Raw genomic sequence first — 26,939 nt, 5'->3', positions numbered from 1 at the left:
GGGGGGGGGGTATGGGGAGAGAGGAGGTACAAGGAGAGAGGGAGGGAGAGGAGACGTGGGGGGGGGTATGGGGAGAGGGAGGAGAGAGAGTCAAGGGTGACACATCTTCTTGGTTTTTTCAGGTAAAGTCACGTAGCAGGGAAATAATAAAGTAATAAAAATAAAACATAATAAAATACAATTTTCACGACGTTTCGGCCACAACGCAAGCAGCCGTCCTCAGGTGAAGAACAGGTCTGTCGGGAAGACAGCGTCTGAATAAAACACCCCAGGCTTGGGTTTTTTACCATCGGGTTAATTGTATTTTCATATTAAACCCGATCATCTGAGATTGGGAGAAATCCGGTTTAATTGGTTCTAATTGCAGAACCACACTTCGCCAACTTCTCAACGATGGGCTTCGTCCATTCCAAGCTTAAGGAACTAACTGGCGCCCACGATTGTGGAGGAGAAACTCGTGTTCATCAAGACCAACCTGCCCGCCGCATTCTACGACTACCCCGTGCCCGATTCCCCCCCGAGTACGATGATAGCAGCACCGACGAGGAAGCAGCCTAAGCCTGCCTATCAGTTTCGTATTCATGAAACCAGGTTTTAATCCCCCCGAAATCTGGTTTAATTGTATTAAAGAAAAAAACCGATGCCTGTCGCTGGAAAAATCGGGTTTTTTCCACCCATGAGAGAGAGGGACAGAGGGGAGGTACGGGGGTAGAGGGAGAGAGATGTTTTCAGCGTGTTTTAATCATGCCTGTACTACATTTACGTGAAACTGCCCTTGCGGTTGTCTGTTTAATCGACACATCTCAACATGATAAATTGCAAGCGACAATGCATTACACATCCCACAAATGAACCGAGAAAAGCAGAATTTAATTCTGAACAAGATCTTCAGACAAACATGTCAACACAACCGACATATCCTTCACATTCACGCATTGCATAGCCATGAAAAGTAGCTGCTGCTGCAGTTGACACAGCCATCCAATGAGACGTCATGGATACAACTAGTGTCCGAAGATGCAACAGATTCTAGAGTAGCATGCAGTTTAGGGGACAGGGATACAGAGAGACAAACGGATAGACACAGGGAGGGAGACACGGTCCATGCGTTGCCATCGGACGTGGGGTGATGCAGAGGTGGAACGAGGAGGACATGGAGACAGCTCATTCACGTGGTCTGTGGTGTTAAAGTGTCTGTCCCTCCTCCTAACCTCCCATGCCTTCCCTCCTCCCTCTCTTCTCTTTTTTACGATCAGTGAAAACAAGAAGATGCTCGGTGTAGTCGGCACTTTGCTTCGTTCATCATTTCGTAATTTTTTTTTTACATTTTTAAACTTTGCTTTATGTAAACCCCCACCTCTCGCTCACTCTCTCGCACTCTCTCGCTCGCTCTCTCACTCTCTCGCTCACTCTCTCTCTCGCTCACTCTCTCGCTCGCTCTCTCGCCCGCTCTCTCACTCTCTCGCTCACTCGCTCACTCTCTCTCGCTCTCTCTCGCTCTCTCTCGTTCTGCACGCAGCCCTTCTCGCAGTCCGACGGCCTCCGACGCTCCCTCCCCTCCTCAACATGTCTCTGTCATCCTCCTATCTCCCTCCTCCTCTATCCCCCTCCCCGTGTCCCTCCTCCCCTCTCCCTCCTCCCTCTCTTCACTCCCTCCCCTCCTCTCCGTGTCTCTCTCCTCCTCCCTCCCCGTGTCTCCCACCTCCCCGTGTCTCCCTCCTCCTCTCTCCCTCCTCCCCGTGTCCCTCCTTATTCCCCCTACCTCCCCCCTGTCCTCCCTCTACCCACCCCCTTGCGGTGTCCATGGGTCCACCCTCCCCCGTGGTCGTGCTCCAGGTCCTGACGTGGGACATTGGGAAGATTAATCCCCAGAAGCTGCCGACCATCAAGGGCTCCCTGACACTGCAGTCCGGAGCACCGAAGCCGAGGAGGAATCCCGTCATCAACGTCCACTTCAAGATCCAGCAGTTCGCCATTTCAGGTACGCGGGGAGCAGGATGGGGAGAATCTGAGGACCCACGGAGACCCGTGGAGAGAGGCCTGATGACCACAGTCCCGTCGGTGAGCTCCTCCGGCAGGCAAGGCTGCGTTGGCTGTGTCGCGTAGCCCGCATGCCCAGCCACTGCTTGCCCAATCAGCTTCTAAACTTAATTTGGAGCTTTCGTGACTGCAGGAATTACTCTTTGGTTCATTCGGTAAAGTGACGTATAACGATAAAATAATAAATTAAATACTAGCATACGACGTTTCGATTGCAACACAAGCAATCATCATCAGGTATAAATGAAATAGAAACACAAATCTAGTAATACTTAAAAATGTAATGTGATACAACAGAGAGTCGGATAACGTAACAGTCAACACCCTACCTGGTTGATTACGTTCTTCCTGAGAATGCTAAATTTGAGAGAGAGTAAAACACAGAACCTATATGTCTCTGGTTCTGTGTTTTATCTCTCTCTCAAATTTAGCATTCTCAGGAAGAACGTAATCAACCAGGTTTCTATTTCACTTATACTGATGATGATTGCTTGTGTTGCAATCGAAACGTCGTATGCTAGTATTTAATTTATTATTTTATCGTTATACGTGACTTTACCGAAAGAACCAAAGAGCATTCAGCTTCTGTTTGGCCGGATAGAGGGGGTTAAACGGGCATGGCAAGAACTAGGGGAGAGATGGAGTGATGCGGTACGGGAGGATGTGGAGCTGAGTGGACTTGCCGATGACCGGTACCAGCGCTGTCAAGATCGGCCTCAGTGGAGTAGGAGGCTCGTGAAGGACGCTGCTACTGGGCAGTTGGAGGCAGTCGCCCTCCAACAACAACGGAGGCGGAGGAGCGACACTCACAACAACGAGCGGAGTTCTGGGTGGCTAAAACACAGCGAGTTGGCACAGTAAGGGGCACAGGTGGTGCATCAGCCACTCGTCTCAGTCGACCCTTGGCATCTGGGTCTGCCCCGTGACCTCCTGCCAGCGGGCGTTTGACACTGCATGTGACCTCAACGTGCACATAGCCGGGTGGCTAAAACACAGCGAGGTGGCACAGTAGGGGGCACAGGAAGTGGTGGTGGTGCATCTCCCGGTCCTCTCTCAGTAAGGCAACCTATGGCACCAGCTGGGTCTGTCCTGTAACCTGTCAGCGGAAAGCCTCGCACACTCCAAGTGACCGCCTCAAAGTGCACCTAGCCTGGCACAAGCGCCGTGGTGGTGACGTCACCGCCGCATAGTGGTGACTGGCAGCTGCTGCTGCTGTTGTTGTTGTTGCCGCCGCAGGGTTGAAAGTGAACCGTCTGGACCTCTATGGGGAGAAGTACAAGCCATTCAAAGGGGTGAAATATCTCACCAAGGCTGGGCGCTTCCAAGTCCGCACCTAGACACACAGAGAGACACGGGCAGACACACACACTCCATGGGACGTAGATACGCACAGGAACACAGGGACGCAAAGACGTGGACAGGGATACGGGAGATGGAACACACACGGGGGACCTAAAGGTGGACACGGAAACATACGGAGAGACGCAGTAAGACACGGGGACAGAGAGGCTCATGGTAACATGGCGAAACAGGGAGACCGCTCAGAGGAATACGAGTGCAGAGATACACGGGGATGAACGGAGACTTGGGAAGACATGGGGATACAGAGACTCACTTGGAGACACACAGACACATGGATACACACGGGGAACAATGTATACACAGGGGGACACTGAAAAACATTGGAACATGAGACACACGGAGACACACTAGGTCACACGGAGACACCATACGGGGTCACGTGGTGACACACTGGGTCACGTGCACTGGGTCACATGGATACACACTGGGTCACGTGGAGACACATTGGGGTCAAGTTGAGACATGGGGTCACAGAGAAACACGTGGAGACACGGGGACCAATGGAGTTGGCTGAGGTGCAGTGTTTGTGTGATAAATGTGCAATGTGTGAAGTAAAGATCGCTCGGCTTCCACACACTCGTGCGTGCGTGTGTGCGTTCGTGCGCGCGTACACGTGTGTGGGGAGCGGTTAGCGCTACGCTGCGCTATGAACCCGGCCACTCGAGTTCGATTCCCGCTCGCGGCCACCAACATCGGCGACGATTATCTGAGCCGGTAACAGGCCTCCCCTAGGTCGACTCGGCCTCAAACGAGTATCTGGTGATGCGGTGTGTAGTTAAACATTGCCACTGGGGGAGAGACAAAGGTCGCAACCGGGTACCCAATACTTGTACCTAGGGGTCAGCACGGTTTGGCTCAAACCACCAAACCGCGGTTTGAACCGAACCAAATCGGTTTGGTTTGGCTCTGTTTGAACTGGTTCGGTTTGGTTTGGGGCTACGAAACCCGACTCGGTTTGGCTCGGACAGGGTGGAACCGGCTCAAACTAGTTTGGTTGGTTGTAAAGGCCGAGTACAGCAATATCAAGGACATGATGACGGACATTCTCAACCAGTGCTACCCAGCGTTGACGACGGACGCGGCGCCGAAGGCGGCGCCGCGTGGCGGCATTAACATCCTCTTTGACATGGTCTACGCGCCCAACGCTCACGACGGCGCCGCCTCCGAGGTCGACCGCTTCCTGCTTGAGCCGACTCAGGGCCTGAGCATGGACGTCGTCGAGTGGTGGAAGCTGTCCGGAGGCAAGTACCCACGCCTACGACGCGTGGCCTCGACTATTTTGCCTATCCCGGCGTCGTCCGTGCCTCCGATGAGAGCAAACTCGGCCGCCAAGCGCTCCTTTCTCGACCGACCCAAACCTGCACAAGTGCACGTTCAAGGCCGAGATGTGTGTGCCGCTCGTGGGCGCGGATGTTGCCTAGTGTTGGGGTTTCACTGCCATGAACTACCACACTGCGTTCAAGGACATTGGGCGTTGCCAAGCTTGAGGAGATGGCTGTGGACGACATCGTCGATCAGTACTTGCTAGTGAATCTCAATATGAAGAAAGCCTGCGTAGAAATTAGCGATAATACACTTGATATTTGTATTGAATGCGAATATTGTTTGCCGCGCATCTTTTCGGTTCAAGCCAACTCAAGAGGTTTGGTTTAGCTTAGTTTGGTTTGGTTTTGGTTTGTTTGGTTCAGTCGTCGCTGGTTTGGTTTGGTTTGCTCAATTTGAAAACCAGTTTGATGTCGGTTCAAACCGTGCCGACCCCTAGCCGTACCATACCCGATGCCCGGCTACCCGTACCTGACCGGGGTACGGGTACGGGTTAGGCCGTGAGTCACTAGTGAGTCACCGTTTGTCACTCATTTCCCAACGTCTTGTCTCTTCTCACAATTCAAGTTCCTAGACATCAACCCACCCGCACCTGCAACATGGCTTCATCCAGAGGTCGCAATTCAGGTACCCGATACCCGTACTCTACACGATACCGGCAGGGTACGGCCGGGTACGGGTACCCGTTTGCGACCCTTGTGCGAGCCGTGGTGTTACGGGTAAGGAATCAAAAACCCGTTTGCAACCTCTGGGGGAGAGACAAAGGCGACACGGGCGTGGTGCTGGCCACCCACCCCCTCTGTGTGTGCCACAGTGCCGGTAGCCTTCATAGGCACTGCTACTCGCTACTCACAGCACTTGCCCCTACAGTCTGTTAAGGCTAAATGGGGGATCTTTATATGTATGTGTGTGTGTATACATGTATAAGTGTGTGTCTTTGTATATGTGTGTACATCTATTCCCTCGTGCGCCCAGCCAGCCTTACTAGGCGCTCGCTGACAGCATGTTTAAGATGACACAGTACTTGCATTCACGTTGCTAACGGCGTTAGACAAAACCGCCCGTCGGATCTCGTATATGTGACGAGTGGCAGCACCGATGATGGCTACCGGCACCGTGGCATACGAGGTGGGGTTGGTGGCCGGCACCATGCCCGACCGCCTTTGTCTCTCCCAGTGGCGATGTTTGCTACACCACCACCGCTACACCAGTTACTCATTTGAGGCTGAGTCGACCTAGGGAAGGCCCGGGACCGGTTCAGATAATTGCTATTACTGGTGTTGGTGGCCGTGAGCGGGAATCAAAACTCGGGTCGTCGGGTTCGTAGCGCAGCATTAACCGCTACACCACCACTGCCTTTACGCATACAATACACACGGTACAGTACACACGGTACAGTACATACAGTGCACAGTACAGTAGTTCCACGTTTGACCACATGGTCCGAACGAGTGAACCCAACCGTGTACTGTCTTGAATTTTGGGTAGAAATAGGCTAGCCGCGCACACAGTGATACCGCGGTATACGAAGGAGTATGCGTTCCTGGAGCTTGTTCGTATATTGAAACGTCGTATAGTGAATAACTTACAACATTGGTGCCATGAGGTTGCGTTCCCAGCCTTCGTGACTTACCATTTCACACGATGAACACTTTACAACTTACACTTCGTATTGTCAACGAAGGCAATTTCTTTTGAACGTGATATAATTTTATACTATACAGTATTAAAAAAGAAACTGACTTAAAGCACAGTGAAGACATGCAAAGCTGTGAACCCCTTATCAGTGCCCTACCTTACTGTAGACCAATTCAGAACTTATTGGTCATCCCGTTGCCCCTTATACATCTCAACGTTCACCCAATACACCACGCTGTACACTACACTATATACTACACCACGCTGTACACTACACTATACACTACACTACACCACTATACACTGCACTATACACTTATACACCACCACTATACACCACACTATACACCACGCTGTACACTACACTATATACTACACTACACTATACACTGCACTATACACTTATACACCACGCTGTACACTACACTATACACTACACCACTATACACCACCACTATACACGACATCATACTGGTAGGAACCTCCTGATTACACCAGCCCACAGGGGATTATTGCGTCCACCGTGCAGGGAGGGGCTGGGTGGGGTGGGGAGGGGCTGGGTGGGGTGGGGAGGGGCTGGGTGGGGTGGGGAGGGGCTGGGTGGGGAGGGGCTGGGTGGGGTGGGGAGGGGAGGGTGGGGAGGGGCTGGGTGGGGTGGGAGGGCTGGTGGGGAGGGGAGGGTGGGGAGGGGCTGGGTGGGGAGGGACAGGCTGGGTGGGGAGGGGCTGGGTGGGGAGGGGCTAGGTGGGGAGGGAGGGGCTGGGTGGGGAGGGAGGGGCTGGGTGGGGTGGGGCTGGGTGGGGAGGGTGAGGCTGGGTAGGGGGTGGGAGGGGTGGGGTGGGGCTGGGTAGGGAGGGGCTGGTCACCCCGTGGTGCCCTTATAAAACTCAACGTTTAACCTACTCACGCCGGCTTGTGCCCGCCCTCACAGTCGGGCATATTTGTGGAATACACCACGCCGCCATTGACCCTGGCCATTGACCGAGCAACCCAACGTTCCTAACAGCTCCCTCCGCAGGATTGTGTTACACTACTATACACTACACCCCTATACACTACACTATATACTACTGCATACCTGTTAACCCATATCAGTGCCCTACCTTACTACAGATCAATTCAGAACTTATTGGTCACCCATGCGCCTTATAAATCTCAACGTTCATCCTGCAAAGTCCCATCACAAGGGAAAAACACAAAGACACGACAAAAATGTTTTGCTCGCCTTGAAACGTAAAAATTTAGACAATACAGTAGATCTATGATTTTACAAATATTTACGTATTAATTTCAGTGTTTACACCATTGGAACCTCATTTGCCAGTAAAAAATGATAATTGTTTTTTTACCCTTCTGGCAACAAAACTGACACCTTTTTTACAAGGAGTCATGTTTGCATAGACCACAATACCGGCAGTCAATGCAAACAAAAACATAAGTCTGATAATGTATGCACTGTCCTTGAAGTTGATTGGTCCACACCCGAGACAGCTTTCAACTTCAAGGACAGTGCATATCATTATCAGAGTTGTGTTTTTTGTTTGCATTATGACTGCAGGTATTGTGGTCTATGCAAACATGACTCCTTGTAAAAAAAGGTGTCAGTTTTGTTGCCAGATAGAAGGGTAAAAAAACAATTATCAATTTCAGTGTTATTTGGTTCTTTCGGTAAAGTCACGTAGAAAACAAGAAATCCATTCATTGTTTTACTTTATCAGCTTTCCGTGTAAAATATTGAGAAATAAATCCAATGTTACGTTAAACCGAAACGTGGTCTATCGAATGCCGTGTACACACACCGAGCCTCTCCCGAGGATCGCCACCGTGTCGTGGTGGAGGTGGTTTGCGTTGTTCCATTTGTAGAGAAGTTCCGACGGACGTACTCGAAGACGGAGGTAAGTTAAGGGCTTTCACCAGGGTTTATTAAAGCTGTTACAATATTACACAGCAGAGTACACAACTCCCAGGGGCTAGGGGTCCTACTTTGAGTCCGGGTCCCTGCCGGCTAGCTCCGGTCTCTCTCTCTCTCTCTCGTGTCGGATCGTGGATTCTGCCGACTCCACCGACCGGAGAGAGAAGCACCTCTACGGCTACCACCGGCTTCTCCCCAGACTCACTATTCGATCCCTCTCTCTACCACTGGTTCCCTCTTCACCCTTCGTACTCTACCAGTTCCCACAGTGACCCCGCTTATGTCACGAGGTATCCCTTAAGTACCCTAGGAGACGTGACGTCATCGCACTGAACGGCACACCTGACGACACGTCCCCATTTTACTCCTCTACACATTGATCCCGAGAGCGAAGCCGCCCTTCCCGCTCACCTCCGCTTAGCACGGACGGCTACGTACGGTGCGAAAGAAGTTCAACATACATGTGAAAGAAAACTCTGGCCTTTTGTCACCAAGGTAATGTCTTTATGTTACGGCACGGGTTCACACCTTCATCCTCGCTTGTCACCCTCGACGCCCCCCAACCCTACCACCCGCTCCCTCTTTTAACCTCTTCCTGACGTCGTCACCTCTCACCCTCACCTGGCCGAACCGTCACACTTGACGCTCACCCACGCATCCATGCACTCGCCCACCCACCTCGCTCACTCATCCACCCACTCACCCACCCATTCACCTACCCACTCACCCACTTATCCACTCACCCACCCACGCACCAATCGCCCACCCACTCAACCACCCACTCATCCACCCACTCACCCACCCACTCGCTCACCCACCCACTCGTCCACCCACCCACTCGTCCACCCACTCGCTCACCCACTCACCCACTTCGCTCACCCATCCACTCACGCACCCACCCCCCCCCGCTCACCCCCCCCCCCCCGCTCACCCACCCACTCATCCACGCACCCACTCACCCACTCACCTCACGCACCACCTGCTCTTTTCACCTCTTCCTGGCTCCGCCCCTCGTCGCACTATGTCTCCACCATCTTGGTTATTTCGGTAAAGTCACGTAGAAGGGAAATAATAAAATAAAACAATAAAATTCTCACGACGTTTCGGCCGCAACACAAGCACCCGTCCTCAGGTGAAGACAGAGCTGTCTGAAAGACAGCGCTCCAATGAACACTGCTAAGCTTGGCAGCGTATTTTAAGCTGGGCCCACTGTCTTTCAGACAGCTCTGTCTTTACCTGAGGACGGCTGCTTATGTTGTGGCCGAAACGTCTTGAGAATTTTATTATGTTTTATTTGTATTATTTTATTATTTTCCTTCTACGTGACTTTACCGAAAAACCAAAGAGTATATATACAACTACTTAATGAAAATGCTGCATGGTATTTTTCGTGACTTTATAACGGCAGCAATAGAAAAAATAAATATGCACGGCGCCATCCTGGCGAAAAGTTTCGTCTAATTTAGCGTTCCGGAGCACCGCTCTAAAGGCTGCATTGTCACGTGATCACGGCGAAAGAGACACGCAAACTCCAAATATACAGCAGCAGCAGCAGGCGTCAGGGTTGAACCCACGAGCTCCTGTATACCAGGCGAGGTAGTTAACATCTAGCCACCGTGATGATGATGAGAGAGAGACATACAGACTCCAAATATACAGCAGCAGGCATCAGGGTCGGGATCGAACCCACGACCTCCTGCATACCGGGCGAGGTAGTTAACATCTCCTATCCACCGTGATGATGAGAGAGCGACACGCAAACTCCGAATATACAGCAGCAGGTATCAGGGTCAGGATCGAACCCACGAGCTCTTGTATACCAGGCGAGGTAGTTAAAATCTCCTAGCCACCGTGATGATGATGAGAGAGAGACATACAGACTCCAAATATACAGCAGCAGGCATCAGGGTCGGGATCGAACCCAAGACCTCCTGTATACTAGGTGAGATAGTTAACATCTCCTCGCTACCGTGATGATAATGAGAGAGAGACATGCAAACTCCAATATACAGCAGCAGGCATCAGGGTCGGGATCAAACCCACGACCTCCTGTATACCGAGGCGAGGTAGTTAACATCTCCTAGCAACCGTGATGATGAGAGAGAGACTCGCAGACTCCAACTATACAGCAGTAGGCATACCAGGCGAGGTAGTTAACATCTTGCCACGGTGGTATTACTGCACGCTAAATCGCACAAACCAGACCCCGCATCGATCGAGGGAAAGACACACAATACCTGCACGTGCCATGGGGTGAGGGCTCGCGTATGAACATCGCTGGGAGGATGGGACACACGGGGTGAGGATCCTCTCATCTACGCGGCCTCAAGGAGTGCGCTGTAACGGTGGAGGGGAGAGAGATCGACTGCAGAGGAAGAGACGCCGGTTGGGTCAGTGTCACGGTGCACGTGGCTGGGAAAGTCCCTTCTAGATTTGAAGCTTTCGTGACTGCAAGGATCATATTCTTAGGTTTATTTCGGTAAAGTCACGTAGGTAAAAAAATTAAAAATTAATAAAGTTAAATAAAAATAAAACAAAAATCACGACGTTTCGGAGGCAACACAAGCTTCCGTCTTCAGGTGGAACCGTCACAGCACGATTGCTGTATCAAGTGATATCAAGTGATACAGCAGTCGTGCTGTGACGGTTCCACCTGAAGACGGAAGCTTGTGTTGCCTCCGAATCGTCGTGATTTTTATTTTATTTTTATTTTACTTTTATTCATTTTTATTTTTTACCTACGTGACTTTACCGAAAAAAACCTAAGGAATATGGGAAAGTCCCTGTCGGGTTTTTTTTTTCACGCGAGTCACCGGAATTCACTCGACTCAAAGCTCTGCGTTTCTGTAGAGAGAGGGACAGACGACGACATTCCACGAAACCTCGTGGATGCCACTCCCCAGCCGGCCAGCAGAGGGCGGCAGTCTGCGCCTTTGTTGCACTTCACACAGGTCGTCCAGTAGGGGGCGCTGTGCCACCATTGCTCTCTGAGCATCCTTGTGTTCAAACCCTGGTGTTTGTTTATCGACATTCCGTGACTAGTGCAGAATTACAATAACATCTCACCGATCAGGTTCAGATCACGGGGGGTCATTTCTCACAGTCATAACTCTCCAGGTATCTCCATCGTCTCCCACGTGAGCATTGGAGTCGCCCAGTAAGATTATGGAGTCGGTAGGCGGCACTCTGTCGAGCACTGCACCCACCATCTCCAAGAAGGCCGAACACTCCCAACTGTTGTTTGGTGCATATGTAGTGGTGATATGCGCTGGCAGTAGGAATCGTGTGGAAGCGCGTGGTGATTGGCTGTGTATTGGTGACGCGCGCTGACAGTGAGGGATCGTGTGGCAGCGCGGGGTGATTGGTTATGTGGTGGTGACATGCGCTGGCAAAAGGGATCGTGTGGCAGCGCGTGGTGATTGGTCAACTAGAGTGGGTGCTCACATCGCGGTCCGCATAGGCTCCGTCCCCTCGGGAGCGGAGGACTATAAAGGGGGATGCGCGCGGGCGCTCGGGGAGTTGGTAACCAGTGAAGACGGAAGACGGAGGAGGAAGAGATAGGGCCCTGAGACCCCTAGCCCCGCTGTCCTTGTAAGGGCCGGGACCCTGTGTGGCTCAGAGGCGGGACCTTGGGACCCGCGGCCGGACGTCCGTGTGAGGGCCGGGCTGCGGGACCCAGTGGTCGTGATCCATACCCAAGCTGGGGTGGGTCTGTAAATTCCCCTGGAAGCTACGGGGCTGGAGAGCCCGTGTGTGTGTAGCCGGGTGGAACGTGTAGTGTGAGCTGTAGTGACCACACGTGTTATTGTGGCTAAAGAAGTGTTAATAAGTGTGCTACCCGTCAAGTGGTCTCCCGCTGTAATTTACAATATTACACATACAATGAGGGAAAAAGTATTTGATCCCCTGCTGATTTTGTACGTTTGCCCACTGACAAGAAATGATCAGTCTATAATTTTAATGGTAGGTTTATTTGAACAGTGAGAGACAGGAATAGCAAAAAAAATCTAGAAAAACGCATGTCAAAAATGTTATGTTGAAATAAACCTACCATTAAAATTATAGACTGATAATTTCTTTGTCAGTGGGCAAACGTACAAAATCAGCAGGGGATCAAATACTTCTTTCCCTCACTGTAAGTACAGAAAACCCTCGTGGATGCCACTCCCCAGCAGGCCAGCAGGAGGCGGCAGTCTGCCCCTTGTTGCACTTCATACAGCTCGCCCAGTAGGGGGCGCTGTGCCGCCATTGCTCTCGGCTTTAGGTCCGATAGTTGAACTATATACTTAAATATTCTTAGGCTTTTTCGGTAAAGTCACGAAAGTAAAAAATTAAAATTAATAAAAGTAAAATAAAATAAAATAAAAATCACGACGTTTCTGAGGCAACACAAGCTTCCGTCATCATGTGGGACCGTCACAGCCAGATGTGCTGTATCAAGTGAGGCAGGGATTCCAAGATACAAGTTCTTAAATACAAGTTAAGGGGGGGGAGGGAGGGGGGGGAGGAACTTATCTGAGTGTGGTAGCCAATGAATGGAACGTAATTCTAGATTTTAAGCTTTCGTGACTGCAAGGATTCATATTCTTAGGTTTTTTCGGTAAATCACGTAGGTAAAAAAATTTAAAATTAAAAAAAAGTAAAATGAAATAAAAATCACGACGTTTCGGAGGCAACACAAGCTTCCGTCTTCAGGTGGAACCGTCACAGCACGATAGCTGTATCAAGTATCACAGCACGATAGCTGTATCAAGTATCACTTGATATCACTTGATACAGCTATCGTGCTGTGATGGTTCCACCTGAAGACGGAAGCTTGTGTTGCCTCCGAATCGTCGTGATTTTAATTTTATTTTTTTTTAATTTTATTTTTTTACCTACGTGACTTTACCGAAAAAACCTAAGAATATAGGAAAGTCCCTGTCGGGTTTTTTTCACGTGAGTCACCGGAATTCACTCGACTCAAAGCTCTGCGTTTCTGTAGAGAGAGGGACAGACGAGGACATTCCACGATACCTCGTGGATGCCACTCCCCAGCAAGCCAGCAGAGGGCGGCAGTCTGTGCCTTTGTTGCACTTCATGCAGATCGTCCAGTAGGGGGCGCTGTGCAACCATTGCTCACTGAGCATCCTTGTGTTCAAAACATGGTGTTTGTTTATCGACATTCCATGACTAGTGCAGAATTATAATAACATCTCACGTTCAGGTTCAGATCACGGGGGGCCATTTCTCACAATCATAACTCTCCAGGTATCTCCATCGTCTCCCACGTGAGCATTGGAGTCGCCCAGTAAGATTATAGAGTCGGTAGGCGGCACTCTGTCGAGCACTGCACCCCACCATCTCCAAGAACGCCGAACACTCCGAACTGTTGTTTGGTGCATACAGTGAGGGAAATAAGTATTTGATCCCCTGCTGATTTTGTACGTTTGCCCACTGACAAAGAAATGATCAGTCTATAATTTTAATGGTAGGTTTATTTGAACAGTGAGAGACAGAATAGCAACAAAAAATATCCAGAAAAACGCATGTCAAAAATGTTATGTTCAAATAAACCTACCATTAAAATTATAGACTGATAATTTATTTGTCAGTGGGCAAACGTACAAAATCAGCAGGGGATCAAATACATCTTTCCCTCACTGTAAGTACAGAAAACCTCGTGGATGCCACTCCCCAGCAGGCCAGCAGGAGGCGGCAGTCTGCGCCTATGTTACACTTCACACAGTTCGCCCAGTAGGGGGCGATGTGCCACCATTGCTTTCGGCTTTTAGGTACGATTGTGAACTATATACTTAATATTCTTAGGTTTTTCGGTAAAGTCACGAAAGTAAAAAATTAAAATTAATAAAAATGAAATAAAAATCACGACGTTTCGGAGGCAACACAAGCTTCCGTCTTCAGGTGGAACCGTCACAGCACGATAGCTGTATCAAGTATCACAGCACGATAGCTGTATCAAGTATCACTTGATATCACTTGATACAGCTATCGTGCTGTGATGGTTCCACCTGAAGACGGAAGCTTGTGTTGCCTCCGAATCGTCGTGATTTTTTTTTTTTTTTTTTTTATTTTATTTTTTTACCTACGTGACTTTACCGAAAAACCTAAGAATATAGGAAAGTCCCTGTCGGGTTTTTTTCACGTGAGTCACCGGAATTCACTCGACTCAAAGCTCTGCGTTTCTGTAGAGAGAGGGACAGACGAGGACATTCCACGATACCTCGTGGATGCCACTCCCCAGCAAGCCAGCAGAGGGCGGCAGTCTGTGCCTTTGTTGCACTTCACGCAGATCGTCCAGTAGGGGGCGCTGTGCAACCATTGCTCACTGAGCATCCTTGTGTTCAAAACATGGTGTTTGTTTATCGACATTCCGTGACTAGTGCAGAATTATATAACATCTCACCGTTCAGGTTCAGATCACGGGGGGCCATTTCTCACAATCATAACTCTCCAGGTATCTCCATCGTCTCCCACGTGAGCATTGGAGTCGCCCAGTAAGATTATAGAGTCGGTAGGCGGCACTCTGTCGAGCACTGCACCCACCATCTCCAAGAACGCCGAACACTCCGAACTGTTGTTTGGTGCATACAGTGAGGGAAATAAGTATTTGATTCCCTGCTGATTTTGTACGTTTGCCCACTGACAAAGAAATGATCAGTCTATAATTTTAATGGTAGGTTTATTTGAACAGGTATTTGAACAAAAAATATCCAGAAAAACGCATGTCAAAAATGTTATGTTCAATAAACCTACCATTCAAATTATAGACTGATAATTTATTTGTCAGTGGCAAACGTACAAAATCAGCAGGGGATCAAATACATCTTTCCCTCACTGTAAGTACAGAAAAACCTCGTGGATGCCACTCCCCAGCAGGCCAGCAGGAGGCGGCAGTCTGCGCCTATGTTACACTTCACACAGTTCGCCCAGTAGGGGCGATGTGCCACCATTGCTTTCGCTTTTAGGTACGATTGTTGAACTATATACTTAAATATTCTTAGGTTTTTTCGGTAAAGTCACGAAAGTAAAAAATTAAAATTAATAAAAATAAAATAAAATCACGACGTTTCGGAGGCAACACAAGCTTCCGTCTTCAGGTGGAACCGTCACAGCACGCTTGCTGAGCTGCTGCACGTGATTCACCACTCATTTAGTCAGCCTCTCTTCCCCTCACTTTGGGGGTGAAGGGGACTCAGTGAGGATTCAGGATTTTGAGTCGTGCGTCCTCAGAGCACGGAGTGTAACCAACGCAGAAAACAGGCACAATGCACAGATTCACGCACACAAACATACACACACACAATACAAATATCCCCCATATAGGCTTACCAATAGGTCTGAATTTGTCTGTAATAAAGTAGCCACTGATAAGGGGTTGACATATATACCGTAACAACACAACACTTGTACTGTACTGTGAGAAAACGACTCATCCTGGGATTTTAGGAAAAGTGGCAACAGCTGATCAGTGTATCATGGTGATATAGCGACCTCAGTCTCGGTGAGGGATCCTACCCGGGAGTTGGTCTTAATATAAGTTGTCTTGTGGTTGTTGTTTTTGACTTGCATCCCACTGGGATATTTGCACAGGGTTGGTGTACGGTGATTTTTCTGCAATATCTTGCTGTCTTTTCTTGGATTTTTCTGTTTGCCACATAGTCACTTTAAGATGTTTTCTCGTTCATGTTTTTTGTTTTTTGTTTGTTGCGGTTGCACCCGATTCAAGAGCCGAATGGCTCACAGGGCCTATAACTAATAGATAAACTCTGAAACTTTGAAAACTTTGGGTGTCACCTGCACTGGGAGGCGGTGCTGCTGTCGTTTTTATCACGCCGACTCTATTGAGCTGCTGCAAGTGATTCACCACTCATTTAGTCAGCCTCTCTTCCCCTGCACTTTGGGGGGGTGATGGTGACTCAGTGATGATTCTGGACTTGAGTCGTGCGTCCTCAGAGCACGGAGTGTAACCAACGCAGAGAACAGGCACAATTCACAGATTTCATGCATATAAAAATACACACACAATACAAATATCCCCCAATATAGGCTTCGACAGAATGTTGGGGCAAACCCTGTTCGTGAACGACTGTAAGATTGGCTGAGGTGGAGGAAGGATCTCTCCTGAGGGGAAAAGGGATGAGGGGAACTGTGTCACAAGGGGTGTATTTACTTAGCTAATGATTCTACAGTACACGGACTGTCATACAGTTAGAGTACAAGATCCACAAGAAAATAAATAAGTAAATTGACACGGGATAGTTCTTGATTTTCCTGCTCAAAAGTGGGGGTACTGGGTGCTTTGAATTATGATAGGGGAGTGCTCCTGCGATGTGATTTGCTGTGCAGGAAACCTAATGTACTCCTGTATTGTACTTCCCTGTTTAAACCATGTAGTCTATTTCCTAAATTTCGGCCCCCTTATCAATTTGTGTAGTGTAATATTATCACACTCAAAAATGGTCCAGTCATAAAAACTATTTCGTAATAATCACAAATGGGAACAACCACAAAGCGCGACTCACTTCAACTCGAACCATAGCTCTGGAGCGCCCCCCCTTGTTTACCACGACATCAAAGCTAAGTTTGTCTACACGCGTAACATACCCGTCAACCCATACGGTTTACCGTATCTTGTACAGGGAAATTGAGTTTTCAGGTCTATACGGTGTACAGCGTTTCAATATGGGCAACATTTTTGTGTCTATTTGTTTGTGTTTTGTCCCTTGGGATGAGACTTTGTAGGATGAACGTAGAGATTTATAAGGGGCACGGGGTTACCAATAAGGTCTGAATTGGTCTGGAGTAAAGTAGCCACTGATAAGGGGTTGACCAGATATACCGTAACAACACAACACTTGTACTGTACTGTGAGAAAAGACTCATCCTGGCATTTTAGGAAAAGTGGCAACAGCTGATCAGTGCATCATGGTGATGTAGCGACCTCAGTCTCGGTGAGGGATCCTCCTCGGGGAGTCGGGTGTCACCTGCACTGGGAGGCGGTGCTACTGTCGTTTTTATCACGCCGACTCTATTGAGCTGATTCTAGATTTGAAGCTTTGGTGACTGCAAGGATTCATATTCTTAGGTTTTGTCGGTAAAGTCACGTTGGTAAAAAATTAACATTATGAAAGTAAAATAAAAATTAAATAAAAATCACGACGTTTCGGAGGCAATGCAAGCTTCCCTCTTCAGGTGGAACCGTCACAGCACGCTAGCTGAGCTGCTGCAAGTGATTCACCACTCATTTAGTCAGCCTCTCTTCCCTGCACTTTGGGGGGTGATGGTGACTCAGTGAGGATTCTGGATTTGAGTCGCGCGTCCTCAGAGCACGGAGCGTAACCAACGCAGAGAACAGGCACAATGCACAGATTCATGCACACAAACATACAGACACAATACAAATATTCCCCATATAGACTTCAACAGAATGTTGGGGCAAATGCTGTTCGTGAACGACTGTAAGATTGGCTGAAGTGGAGGAAGGATCTCTCTTGAGTCGAAAGGGCTTAGGGGAACTGTGTCAAAAGGGGTGTATTTATCTTTTTGGTTCTTTCGGTAAAGTCACGTAGAAGGGAAGTAATAAAATAATAAAATAAAACATAATAAAATTATTCTCACGACGTGTCGGCCACAACGCAAGCAGCCGTCCTCAGGTGAAGAACAGGTCTTATAGTCACCTGAGGACGGCTGCTTGCGTTGTGGCCGAAACGTCGTGAGAATAATTTTATTATGTTTTATTTTATTATTTTATTACTTCCCTTCTACGTGACTTTACCGAAAAAACCAAGAGATGAATCCCTGCAGTCACGAAAGCTTTAAATCGAAGGGTGTATTTACTTAGCTAATGCTTCTACAGTACACAGGACTGTCACACAGTTAGAGCACAAGATCCGCAAGAAAAATAAATAAGTAAATTAACACGGGATAGTTCTTTATCGTCCTGCTCAGAGGTGGGGGTACTGGTGCTTTGAATTCTGATAGGGGAGTGCTCCTGCGATGTGATTTACTGTGCAGGAAACATACTGTACTCCTGTATTGTACTTCGCTGTTTAAAACCATGTAGTCGATTTCCTAAATTCGGCCCCTTATCAATTTGTGTAGTGTAATATTATCACACTCAAAAATGGTCCAGTCATAAAAACTATTTCGTAATAATCACAAAATGGGGAACAACCACAAAGCGCGACTCACTTCGACTCGCACCATAGCTCTGGAGCGCCCCCCTTGTTTACCACGACATCAAAGCTAAGTATGTCTACACGCGTAACATACCCGTCAACCCATACGGTTTACCTGTATTCTTGTACAGGGAAATTGAGTTTTCAGGTCCATATGGTGTACAGCCGTTTCAATAAGGGCAACATTTTTTGTGTCTATTTGTTTGTGTTTTGTTCCTTGCGATGAGACTTTGTAGGATGAACGTAGAGATTTATAAGGGGCACGGGATTACCAATAAGGTCTGAATTGGTCTGTAATAAAGAAGCCACTGATAAGGGGTTGACAGATATACCGTAACAACACAACACTTGTACTGTACTGTAAAATCACAGTTAGTTTCTAACTACGTGACTTTACCAAAGAACCAAAGAGTATGGATTCCTGCAGTCACGAAAGCTTCAAATCAAGACTTGTACAGTACTTCAAACATTAAAACTGAAACACCTGAACCTCTACTATGTATTACTTAATTCAATATTAAAACTCTGAAAAGCCTGACCTCTACTGTGTACTGTACTTAATTCAAACATACAATTCTCAAAACCTGAACCCCCTTGAGATTTGGGGAGAGGTGCTGGGGGCGGTCTTCATGGTTACAGGGCGAGCGGCACTCCGGTTTGTGTTGGACGATTTAATTTTGTACTTGTTTGATAGATTTCGCCATTCGCCTCCACCTGTGGAGCTGTCAACTTTATTTTCTGTGTTGTTTGTGTGAAAGTACAAAGCTCCCTTGAAGATCATCATCACTCATGGGCAGATAGCCCGTAAGTGTCAACTCCCCTTTCTTAAGTCTTGTGCTAATATCCTCAAGTAGTGCCAGATCTTTCAGGCACCAACCTCTTCATGTCGTCGTCACGTCATTCTCTGTTGTCTTCCTCTCTTTCCTGTTCCTTCATTTTTCCGAACAACAGATGTTATTTTCTGCTGTTGTCCATCCCACAATGTACAAATAGTGCCAGTTTCCTTCTCATCGCTGCCTGCAATTTCTTCTTCTGTGCAACCTTTTTCTTGCTTCTGTGTTGTTCAGTCTTTGAGTCCAGCTTAGATGCAGTACCTTCTGTGCAATACATTTCGAGTGTCAATATCTTATCTTTGTCAGTCTTTTTCAATCTTCAAGTCTCGCAGGAATACAAAGCTGTCCTGAAAACGCATGTTCTTTTGACATACATAGCAGGGGTTACCAAAAACATTTCCAAAATCTTAAACAAACACAAGATCCAGGTTCGTTTGAACACAGTACACAAAATCCGTGATTTGATCCAAACTGTAAAGGATGTGATTCCTGATATGCAATACCGGTGTCTACAAACTGAGTTGTGGCTGCGGCAGCAGTTACATTGGGGAAATACAACGACATGTCTCGGACCGCCTTCGCGAACACAAGGCAAATCTGAAACATGGTAGGACCAATACCTCTGCTGTTGCTGATCATTGTTTTAACGCAGTGGGCTCATACGAAATATACTTTTCTAAGACAAAGGTACTCTGCAAACCCACCGGCTATTTTCAGAGATTGGTTCATGAAGGCATCCAGATATATAAACACAGACACAACTTCAAAGGAGAGGATGGGTACAAACTGAGCAATCATTGGAAGGACGTTATTAACCAGGTAAAGTCTTAACTGACAGTGATGTTTCCATCCTGCCTGCCTATGTCAGCTGTTATTTCCGACTCTCTGTGTGTCTTTCTCTCTCTCTCTGTGCAGCTCTCTCCGATTCTACTCCAGTGACCCGGGTGCTGCTGCGGGGTCCACTTTCTGCCCCGCCTCCTTCCCCCCCCCCTTCTCTCTCCCCCCTTACTGCCGAGGCCTTATAACTCGTGCCACGGCAGGTCTCTCGCCTACTTCACTATACACTACACTATACACTACACTACTATACACTACACTATACGCTACACTATACACTACACTATACACCACACTATACACCACTACACTATACACCACTACACTATACACTACACTATACACTACACTATACACTACACTATACATACACTATACACTACACTACTATACACTACACTACTATACACTACACTATACACTACACCATACACATATACACTATACACTACACTATACACTACACACACTACACTATACACTACACTACTATACACTACACTATACACTACACTATACAGTACACTACACACACTACTATACACTACACTACTATACACTACTCCCCTACTGCTGAGGCCTATATGACCTCGTGCCACGGAAGATCTCTCGCATACTTCAGCAGTTTTTTCTTGCCGTGGTTGTCCCACCTGATGACGATTGCTTGTGTTGCGATCGAAACGTCGTGATCTATTATTTTTATACCTACGTGACTTTACCGAAAGATCCAAACAGTATAGTACATATAGCTTGAATATGTTGGGTACCTATTGAGTCATGCATATGATTTCTATCGTTCAGCTGATGTATATTAACCTATTTCGATGACGTATGCGTATGTCATCGTTTTTCGTGAGATTCCATTTCTGATGACATTACGTGTACAAAGCACATCTCTCAAGATCGTCGAGGAACCAGAGGCAGCGGGAAAGCATCAGTCAGGTGGTGGTTCGCTGGCTTCACCAACGATTACCAAATCTATAATATAGGTTTTTTTTTGGGTTAGATCGCGTAAATATATAAATGTGTCAATAAACCTGACACCACCCGACACAGCCAATTAGTAAGGTTTGTCACGTGAATAAAACATGCTAATTTGTCACTAGTACAGTACAACCGGTGTGTTGAACAGCCAAGCCACACATTTAAAATCTGAGTACAACGTTTCACCAGTAATTACAACAAGCTTCATCATTTATATATATACGTGTTCTAACCACCCAAAAGTGTGTTATGGATGATATGTGGTCATGAAAACCTACGTGTTAAACTTATTACCAATCTCTGCGCGCCTCTATATATATTAAGATGTCTTTACATTTCGATTTAAAGCTTTCGTGACTGCAGGAATTCATCTTATTGGTTCTTTCGGTAAAGTCACGTAGAATGGAAAATAAAACAATAAAAATAAAACATAATAAAATAATATAATAAAATAATAATATAAAACAACATACATAAAATATGATTTTATTATGTTTTATTTTATTATTTATTATTTCCATTCTACGTGACTTTACCGAAAGAACCAAGAAGAAGATGTCTTTAGTCAATGCATTTTTGTGTGTGTGAATGGGGAATAAATTGGAGACCCGGAGAAAACCTGCGCCTGAAACCTCGCTACACTCAATCCCATACAGAAGGGACAGACGATTTTAGTCCACACTTTGCTGTACAGAGTTCTCCTCGGCTCCCTCGGGCAGTGAGTTTCACAACATCGAGGGGTCCCACCAGCCCTCGCCTTCACAGTGCGGATTACAGGCCACGTGCATAGCCACTACGGATATCACGATGTCAAACTGCCATCACCCAGCCACATAGAGACGAGGAACTCTCCCACACATGAGCCCACACATCCCAGTACAGTAAGCTGATGTTCAGATTTAATGTTTTTATTCATCACCACACACACATTGACCCTTGACAACACATAAAATGTGATTCCAATTCACAGGTACCCAGAACACAATCAAGTCTATGTATATTTACGCGATCTAACCCAAGACACCTTTATTATTGATAATATTGGTCGCGAAAGCCTATGTGTTAAAGTAAATTTGTTTAACCAGGTGAGAACTCAAGAGACCAGGATGAGTCTCGTCTGCAAGAGTGATTTCTGCTGCATTCGCTGCTTCTACTGCTGATGGTGATGATTATGTTGCTGCTGAAAATGCTTACGTTATTTTTGATGCTGTTAGTACTACTCCTGATGCTGACGATGATGATACTAATGATGGAGCTACCGCTGCTGATGCTGTAGGTCCTGCTGCTGTTACTAATTCTGCTGCAGATGACACTTCTGCTGATGCTGATGAAGATCGAGTCGAGTTGAATTTGAGTTCAACGAGGTGAGAACTCAGGAGATCAGGATGAGTCCTCATTGACAAGAGTGACCTGGGTCACAAAAATGAAAAAAAAGCAAAACAGTCAAACCGATGCTAGCATGAAGCAAATAGAAATCTCACCCCCAGCCCAGAGCACAATGCGATTCGCGTTCACACAAGTACACAACTGGTACGGTATAATAATGCGTCTCAAATCATCTACGCATTGCTAAACAGCCTGAGACGCGAGGTTGGGTTCACAACCGGATTGGTGTCTCACGTTAGGGAGGGCGCTGTGGTGGCTAGGAGATGTTAACTCCCTCGACTGGTATGCAGGAGGTCGTGAGGTTGGATTCCGAACCTGACGGCTGCTGTATATTAGAGTTTGCAGTGTCCTCTCTCCCTGTAATAACAAATAGTGTCTGCGTATTATTAATGCGTGTTGAGACAATATTAGTCGTGTTGTAGTGGAAGGTATATCTTCACTCTAGATCATATCAGGCGCTTATTACTTGAACCACTTCAAAGTCAAACACAGTTTCCATTGTTGTCAGCAGAGGAGGCATTATCCGCATGATCGAAGGTTGTGGCTGCAGGCCAAGGTCGAGTCTGAGAAGGCAGATATTACAATACTAATAATGAAACAAACTTTAAATATGAATAATATTGTTGGTGAAAGATCTCTCCTCCTACTGTGCTTCTCTCTCTCTATGTCCTGTAAAATAACACTGTCTTTGCGTGGGTGGAGAAGTCACTCAACCCCGAGTTAGAACAACATATTTAGGCCCAGCTCATACACCACGAGTAGTCCCCCCTAGTGATGCCATCCCATGTCCCAACTCCCGGGGTTATCGCCCAACGAGCGAGTGACCACGAGAGGAGACGGCGCGCGTCACCCCACAGCGTCACGTGTACGCGTGTTTCCCAGCCACGCCCGCTGTGGAGCTCCGCCCTCTCGGCGTTGAGCGCCACGCGCGCGAGGGACGATGACGTCAGAGAGAGCTTGGCTCCCCCCGCCCTCCCACCAGTGCGCTAACCACTGCACCACCGCTCCACCCCACACTACGCACATGGCTCTCTATACGCTAAAGGCAAAGATACCCTGTGTAGCCTTAACATACTGTTGGGCAAGTGCTGTTAGTAGCGAGTAGCACCTATGAAGGTCGGTACTGTGACACACGAGGGAGTGGGAAGGCAGCACCACGCCCAGAAATACACAACACAAAGACACGCACAGACACAGTAACAAAGACACAAACACAATAACAAAAACACACAAAGGCATACACAGACACAGTAACAAAGACACAAAAACAATAACAAAGACACACAAAGGCATACACACCAAACCACTTACCCGAAAACAAAGATCCCCGTATTGCTTTAAAATAATGTTGAGTTAAGTGCTGTTAGTGAGTTTCACCTATGAAGGCCAGCCTGGCAGAGACCCGCCTTTGTATCCCCAGGGGTAATGTTTATTCATCGCACCAGGTAGTCATTTGAGGCTGAGTCGACCTAGGGGAGACCCATGACTAATTCATATAATCGCTATCAATGGTGTTGGTAAACCGGTCATGATCCTCCCACTAGGTCGACTCAGCCTGAAAAAAAGAGTCCTGGTACAGGTGTGTAAACATCATCACTGGGGAGACAAAGGCGGCTGGGCGTGGTGTTGGCCACTTACCCCCTAGTGTGCTGTGCCGGCCTTCATAGGGGCCGTCCATAAATGACGTCACGCGATTTTTGACCCCCCCCCCCTTCGTCACACGGCGTCACAAGTCAGACCCCCCCCTCAAATATGACGTCACAAAGCTCTGCCCCCCCCCCCCAAAAAAATGCGTCAATTAGCTTTAAGCTATTGTCATTGTAGTGCATATTTAATGTGGCGCTGCACTCTGATGTTGTAGGATAAAACATTTATTAAAAGTCTATTTAACTAAGTAGAACGTGTTGTCTATATTTATTTAAAGTTGCGCATTTTGACGTGACGTCACATTTCTCACCCCCCCCCCCCAAGTGCGTGACTTCATTCATGGACGGCCCCATAGGTGCTCGCTAACAGCACTTGCCCCAGCAGTCTGTGACGGCTACACGGGGGATCTGTGTCTTTGTGTGCGTGAGTCTGTGCGTTGTGCGCTGCTCACACTCCGTGCTCTCAGGACGCACGACTCAGATCCAGAATCCTCACTGAGTCAATCATCATCACCCCATACAGTGCGGGGTAGAGCGGTTGACTAAACGAGTGGTGGACGGAGTGCAGCAGCTCCATGGAGTCGGCGCGGTAAAACGACAGCAGCCCCGCCTCCCAGTGCAGGTGACACCCGACTCTCCGGGGAGGATCCCTCACCGGCACTGAGGTCCAGACACCACCATGACACACGTCGCAGCTGTTGTTGTCTTCATATAAAACCCAGGATGAGTCGTTTTCTCCCAGCTCGCACTCTTCACCACTCCCTTTCCGTGCGATCGTCCCGTACGCGACTCCAACCTGACAGTACCCCGCACCCCCCACGTCCACCTCCCAGTAGTGCTGACCCGACGAGAAGCTCTCGGAGCACAGGGCTTGGCATAGCGATCAAAGCGGTGCGGGTGATGCGGGCGACCCTGGGAGACAGCGGTCCGCGTCACCGTCCTGAGGTCCGAGGAAATCTGGAGGTGTTGTTGGCCGAGTTTGGGTCCGAGTCGGTGACGTCCGTCTGCAGTAACGATAATCACAGTAGCCGTGTTAACAACAGCACCACTATAACATCAGCACTCGTGCACTAACACGCACGTACACTACAATAGAGCAATTCATAATGAGCATTGTTATACAACGTTGTAATGCGTAGCTGTCGGTGTCATGACATGTAACGGGCACTTTGTTAATCCACTGCTGGATGAGGGCCTCCCTACACCGTGGGGTTCGCGGGGGATATTTGACCATACTTCACCACGCCGGTCACCGCGTGTTGGTGAAGGCAGGCGGCGCGGCTGGCGAGAGCACAGAAGTACAGTACAGCGGTGCGTTTGTCTGCCCCGCCATCTACATTTTTTAAAGTCGAGCTTCAGTTCAATATTCACTGTGTAATAGATGTAAAACATGTGATGATACCATCAAAATGTGAACTGCTCTATGTATTCTAATGCAAGGCTGAAAACTTAAAAGATATTAATTGCTTTCAACATGTATTTGTTAAAAATTTTAATTGAAATAGAACGATGAAACATAGAACAATTGTTAAGTTTTTTCGGTAAAGTCACGTAGGTAAATAATAATATACAATAATAAGTGATACAGTAAATTTAGCTGTGACGGTCCCACGTGAAGAAGGAGACTTGTGTTGCCTTCGAAACGTCGTGATTTAATTGAGTTATTTTCATATTATTATTTTATTTATTTATTTTTACCTACGTGACTTTACCGAAACAACCTAAGAGTATGAATCCTTGCAGTCACGAAAGCTTCAAATCTAGAATTAATTGTTAAGTTAAATCAATAAAGTTTAATAATAAAAAATAAAACATTCCAATAAGAAAGTAATAGGACTTTTCAAAAATCGCAGCCTTTGCGATTTGCTAATCGCATTGTTTCAAATTGCGACTTCGATTTGAAATCGATTAATCGTTCAGCCCCACTGTGCGGTAGTGCCCGTGGGAGGCAGTGGATCACAGCAGCAGCAGCGTGGATATATATCAACACCGCCGCAGCGTCTCTGTGTGTGTACAACAAACACAAACATCTCCCGTGTGTCACCTTTCACAGGCTGTAGGGGCAAGTGGTGTTGGTGAGCACCTGTGAAGGCCGGCACGGCACACGAGATGGGTGTGATAGTGTAGTGATGTACACTCGTGTGTGTGTGATAGTGTAGTGATGTACACTCGTGTGTGTGAGATAGTGTAGTGATGTACACTCGTGTGTGTGTGATAGTGTAGTGATGTACACTCGTGTGTGTGTTAGTGTAGTGATGTACACTCGTGTGTGTGTGTGATAGTGTAGTGATGTACACTCGTGTGTGTGTGTGATAGTGTAGTGATGTACACTCGTGTGTGTGTGATGGTGTAGTGATGTACACTCGTGTGTGTGTGATAGTGTAGTGATGTACACTCGTGTGTGTGTGATGGTGTAGTGATGTACACTCGTGTGTGTGTGTGTGATAGTGTAGTGATGTACACTGTGTGTGTTAGTGTAGTGATGTACACTCGTGTGTGTGTTAGTGTAGTGATGCACACTCGTGTGTGTGATGGTGTAGTGATGTACACTGTGTGTGTGTGATAGTGTAGTGATGTACACTCGTGTGTGTGATAGTGTAGTGATGTACACTCGTGTGTGTGGTGTGTGTGTGTTTGTGGTGTGTGTGATAGTGTAGTGATGTACACTGTGTGTGTGTGTGATAGTGTAGTGATGTACACTGTGTGTGTGTGTGATAGTGTAGTGATGTACACTGTGTGTGTGTGATGTGTAGTGATGTACATGTGTGTGTGTGATAGTGTAGTGATGTACACTGTG

The 26,939-nt window shown here is 47.6% G+C and overlaps 2 protein-coding genes across 2 annotated transcripts in view; both read left to right on the top strand.

Moving 5' to 3' along the window:
* The first annotated feature begins 1,779 nt into the window (after positions 1 to 1,779).
* Positions 1,780 to 3,894, top strand: LOC133359601 (AP-3 complex subunit mu-1-like). Its single transcript, XM_061578064.1, has 2 exons — positions 1,780 to 1,981; positions 3,277 to 3,894. Exons 1-2 carry the CDS (start codon positions 1,804 to 1,806, stop codon positions 3,375 to 3,377), a joined length of 279 nt encoding a protein of 92 aa, XP_061434048.1. The 5' UTR covers positions 1,780 to 1,803; the 3' UTR covers positions 3,378 to 3,894.
* Positions 3,895 to 4,528: 634 nt separating this feature from the next.
* Positions 4,529 to 26,939, top strand: part of LOC133359468 (uncharacterized) — a 52,531-nt gene continuing 30,120 nt past the window's right edge. The window contains exon 1 of the mRNA XM_061577885.1: positions 4,529 to 4,802. Coding sequence (XP_061433869.1) covers positions 4,529 to 4,802 — 274 coding nt within the window. The remainder of the gene's footprint in view (positions 4,803 to 26,939) is intronic.

The sequence above is a fragment of the Lethenteron reissneri genome, chromosome 65 (assembly GCF_015708825.2).
Source record: "Lethenteron reissneri isolate LAM-NWPU_2019-01 chromosome 65, ASM1570882v1, whole genome shotgun sequence".
NCBI classification, from domain to species: Eukaryota; Metazoa; Chordata; class Hyperoartia; order Petromyzontiformes; family Petromyzontidae; genus Lethenteron; species Lethenteron reissneri.
Note: the sequence above shows the minus strand (reverse complement) of the source record. Positions and strands in the feature narration are given on the sequence as shown.

Bases quoted from the DNA above. Each gene is read 5' to 3' on its own strand.
- LOC133359601 (XM_061578064.1), top strand. From the start codon at position 1,804: ATGGGTCCACCCTCCCCCGTGGTCGTGCTCCAGGTCCTGACGTGGGAC. The intron at 1,982-3,276 runs GTACGCGGGGAG...TTGCCGCCGCAG, and splicing joins CCAGCAGTTCGCCATTTCAG to GGTTGAAAGTGAACCGTCTG.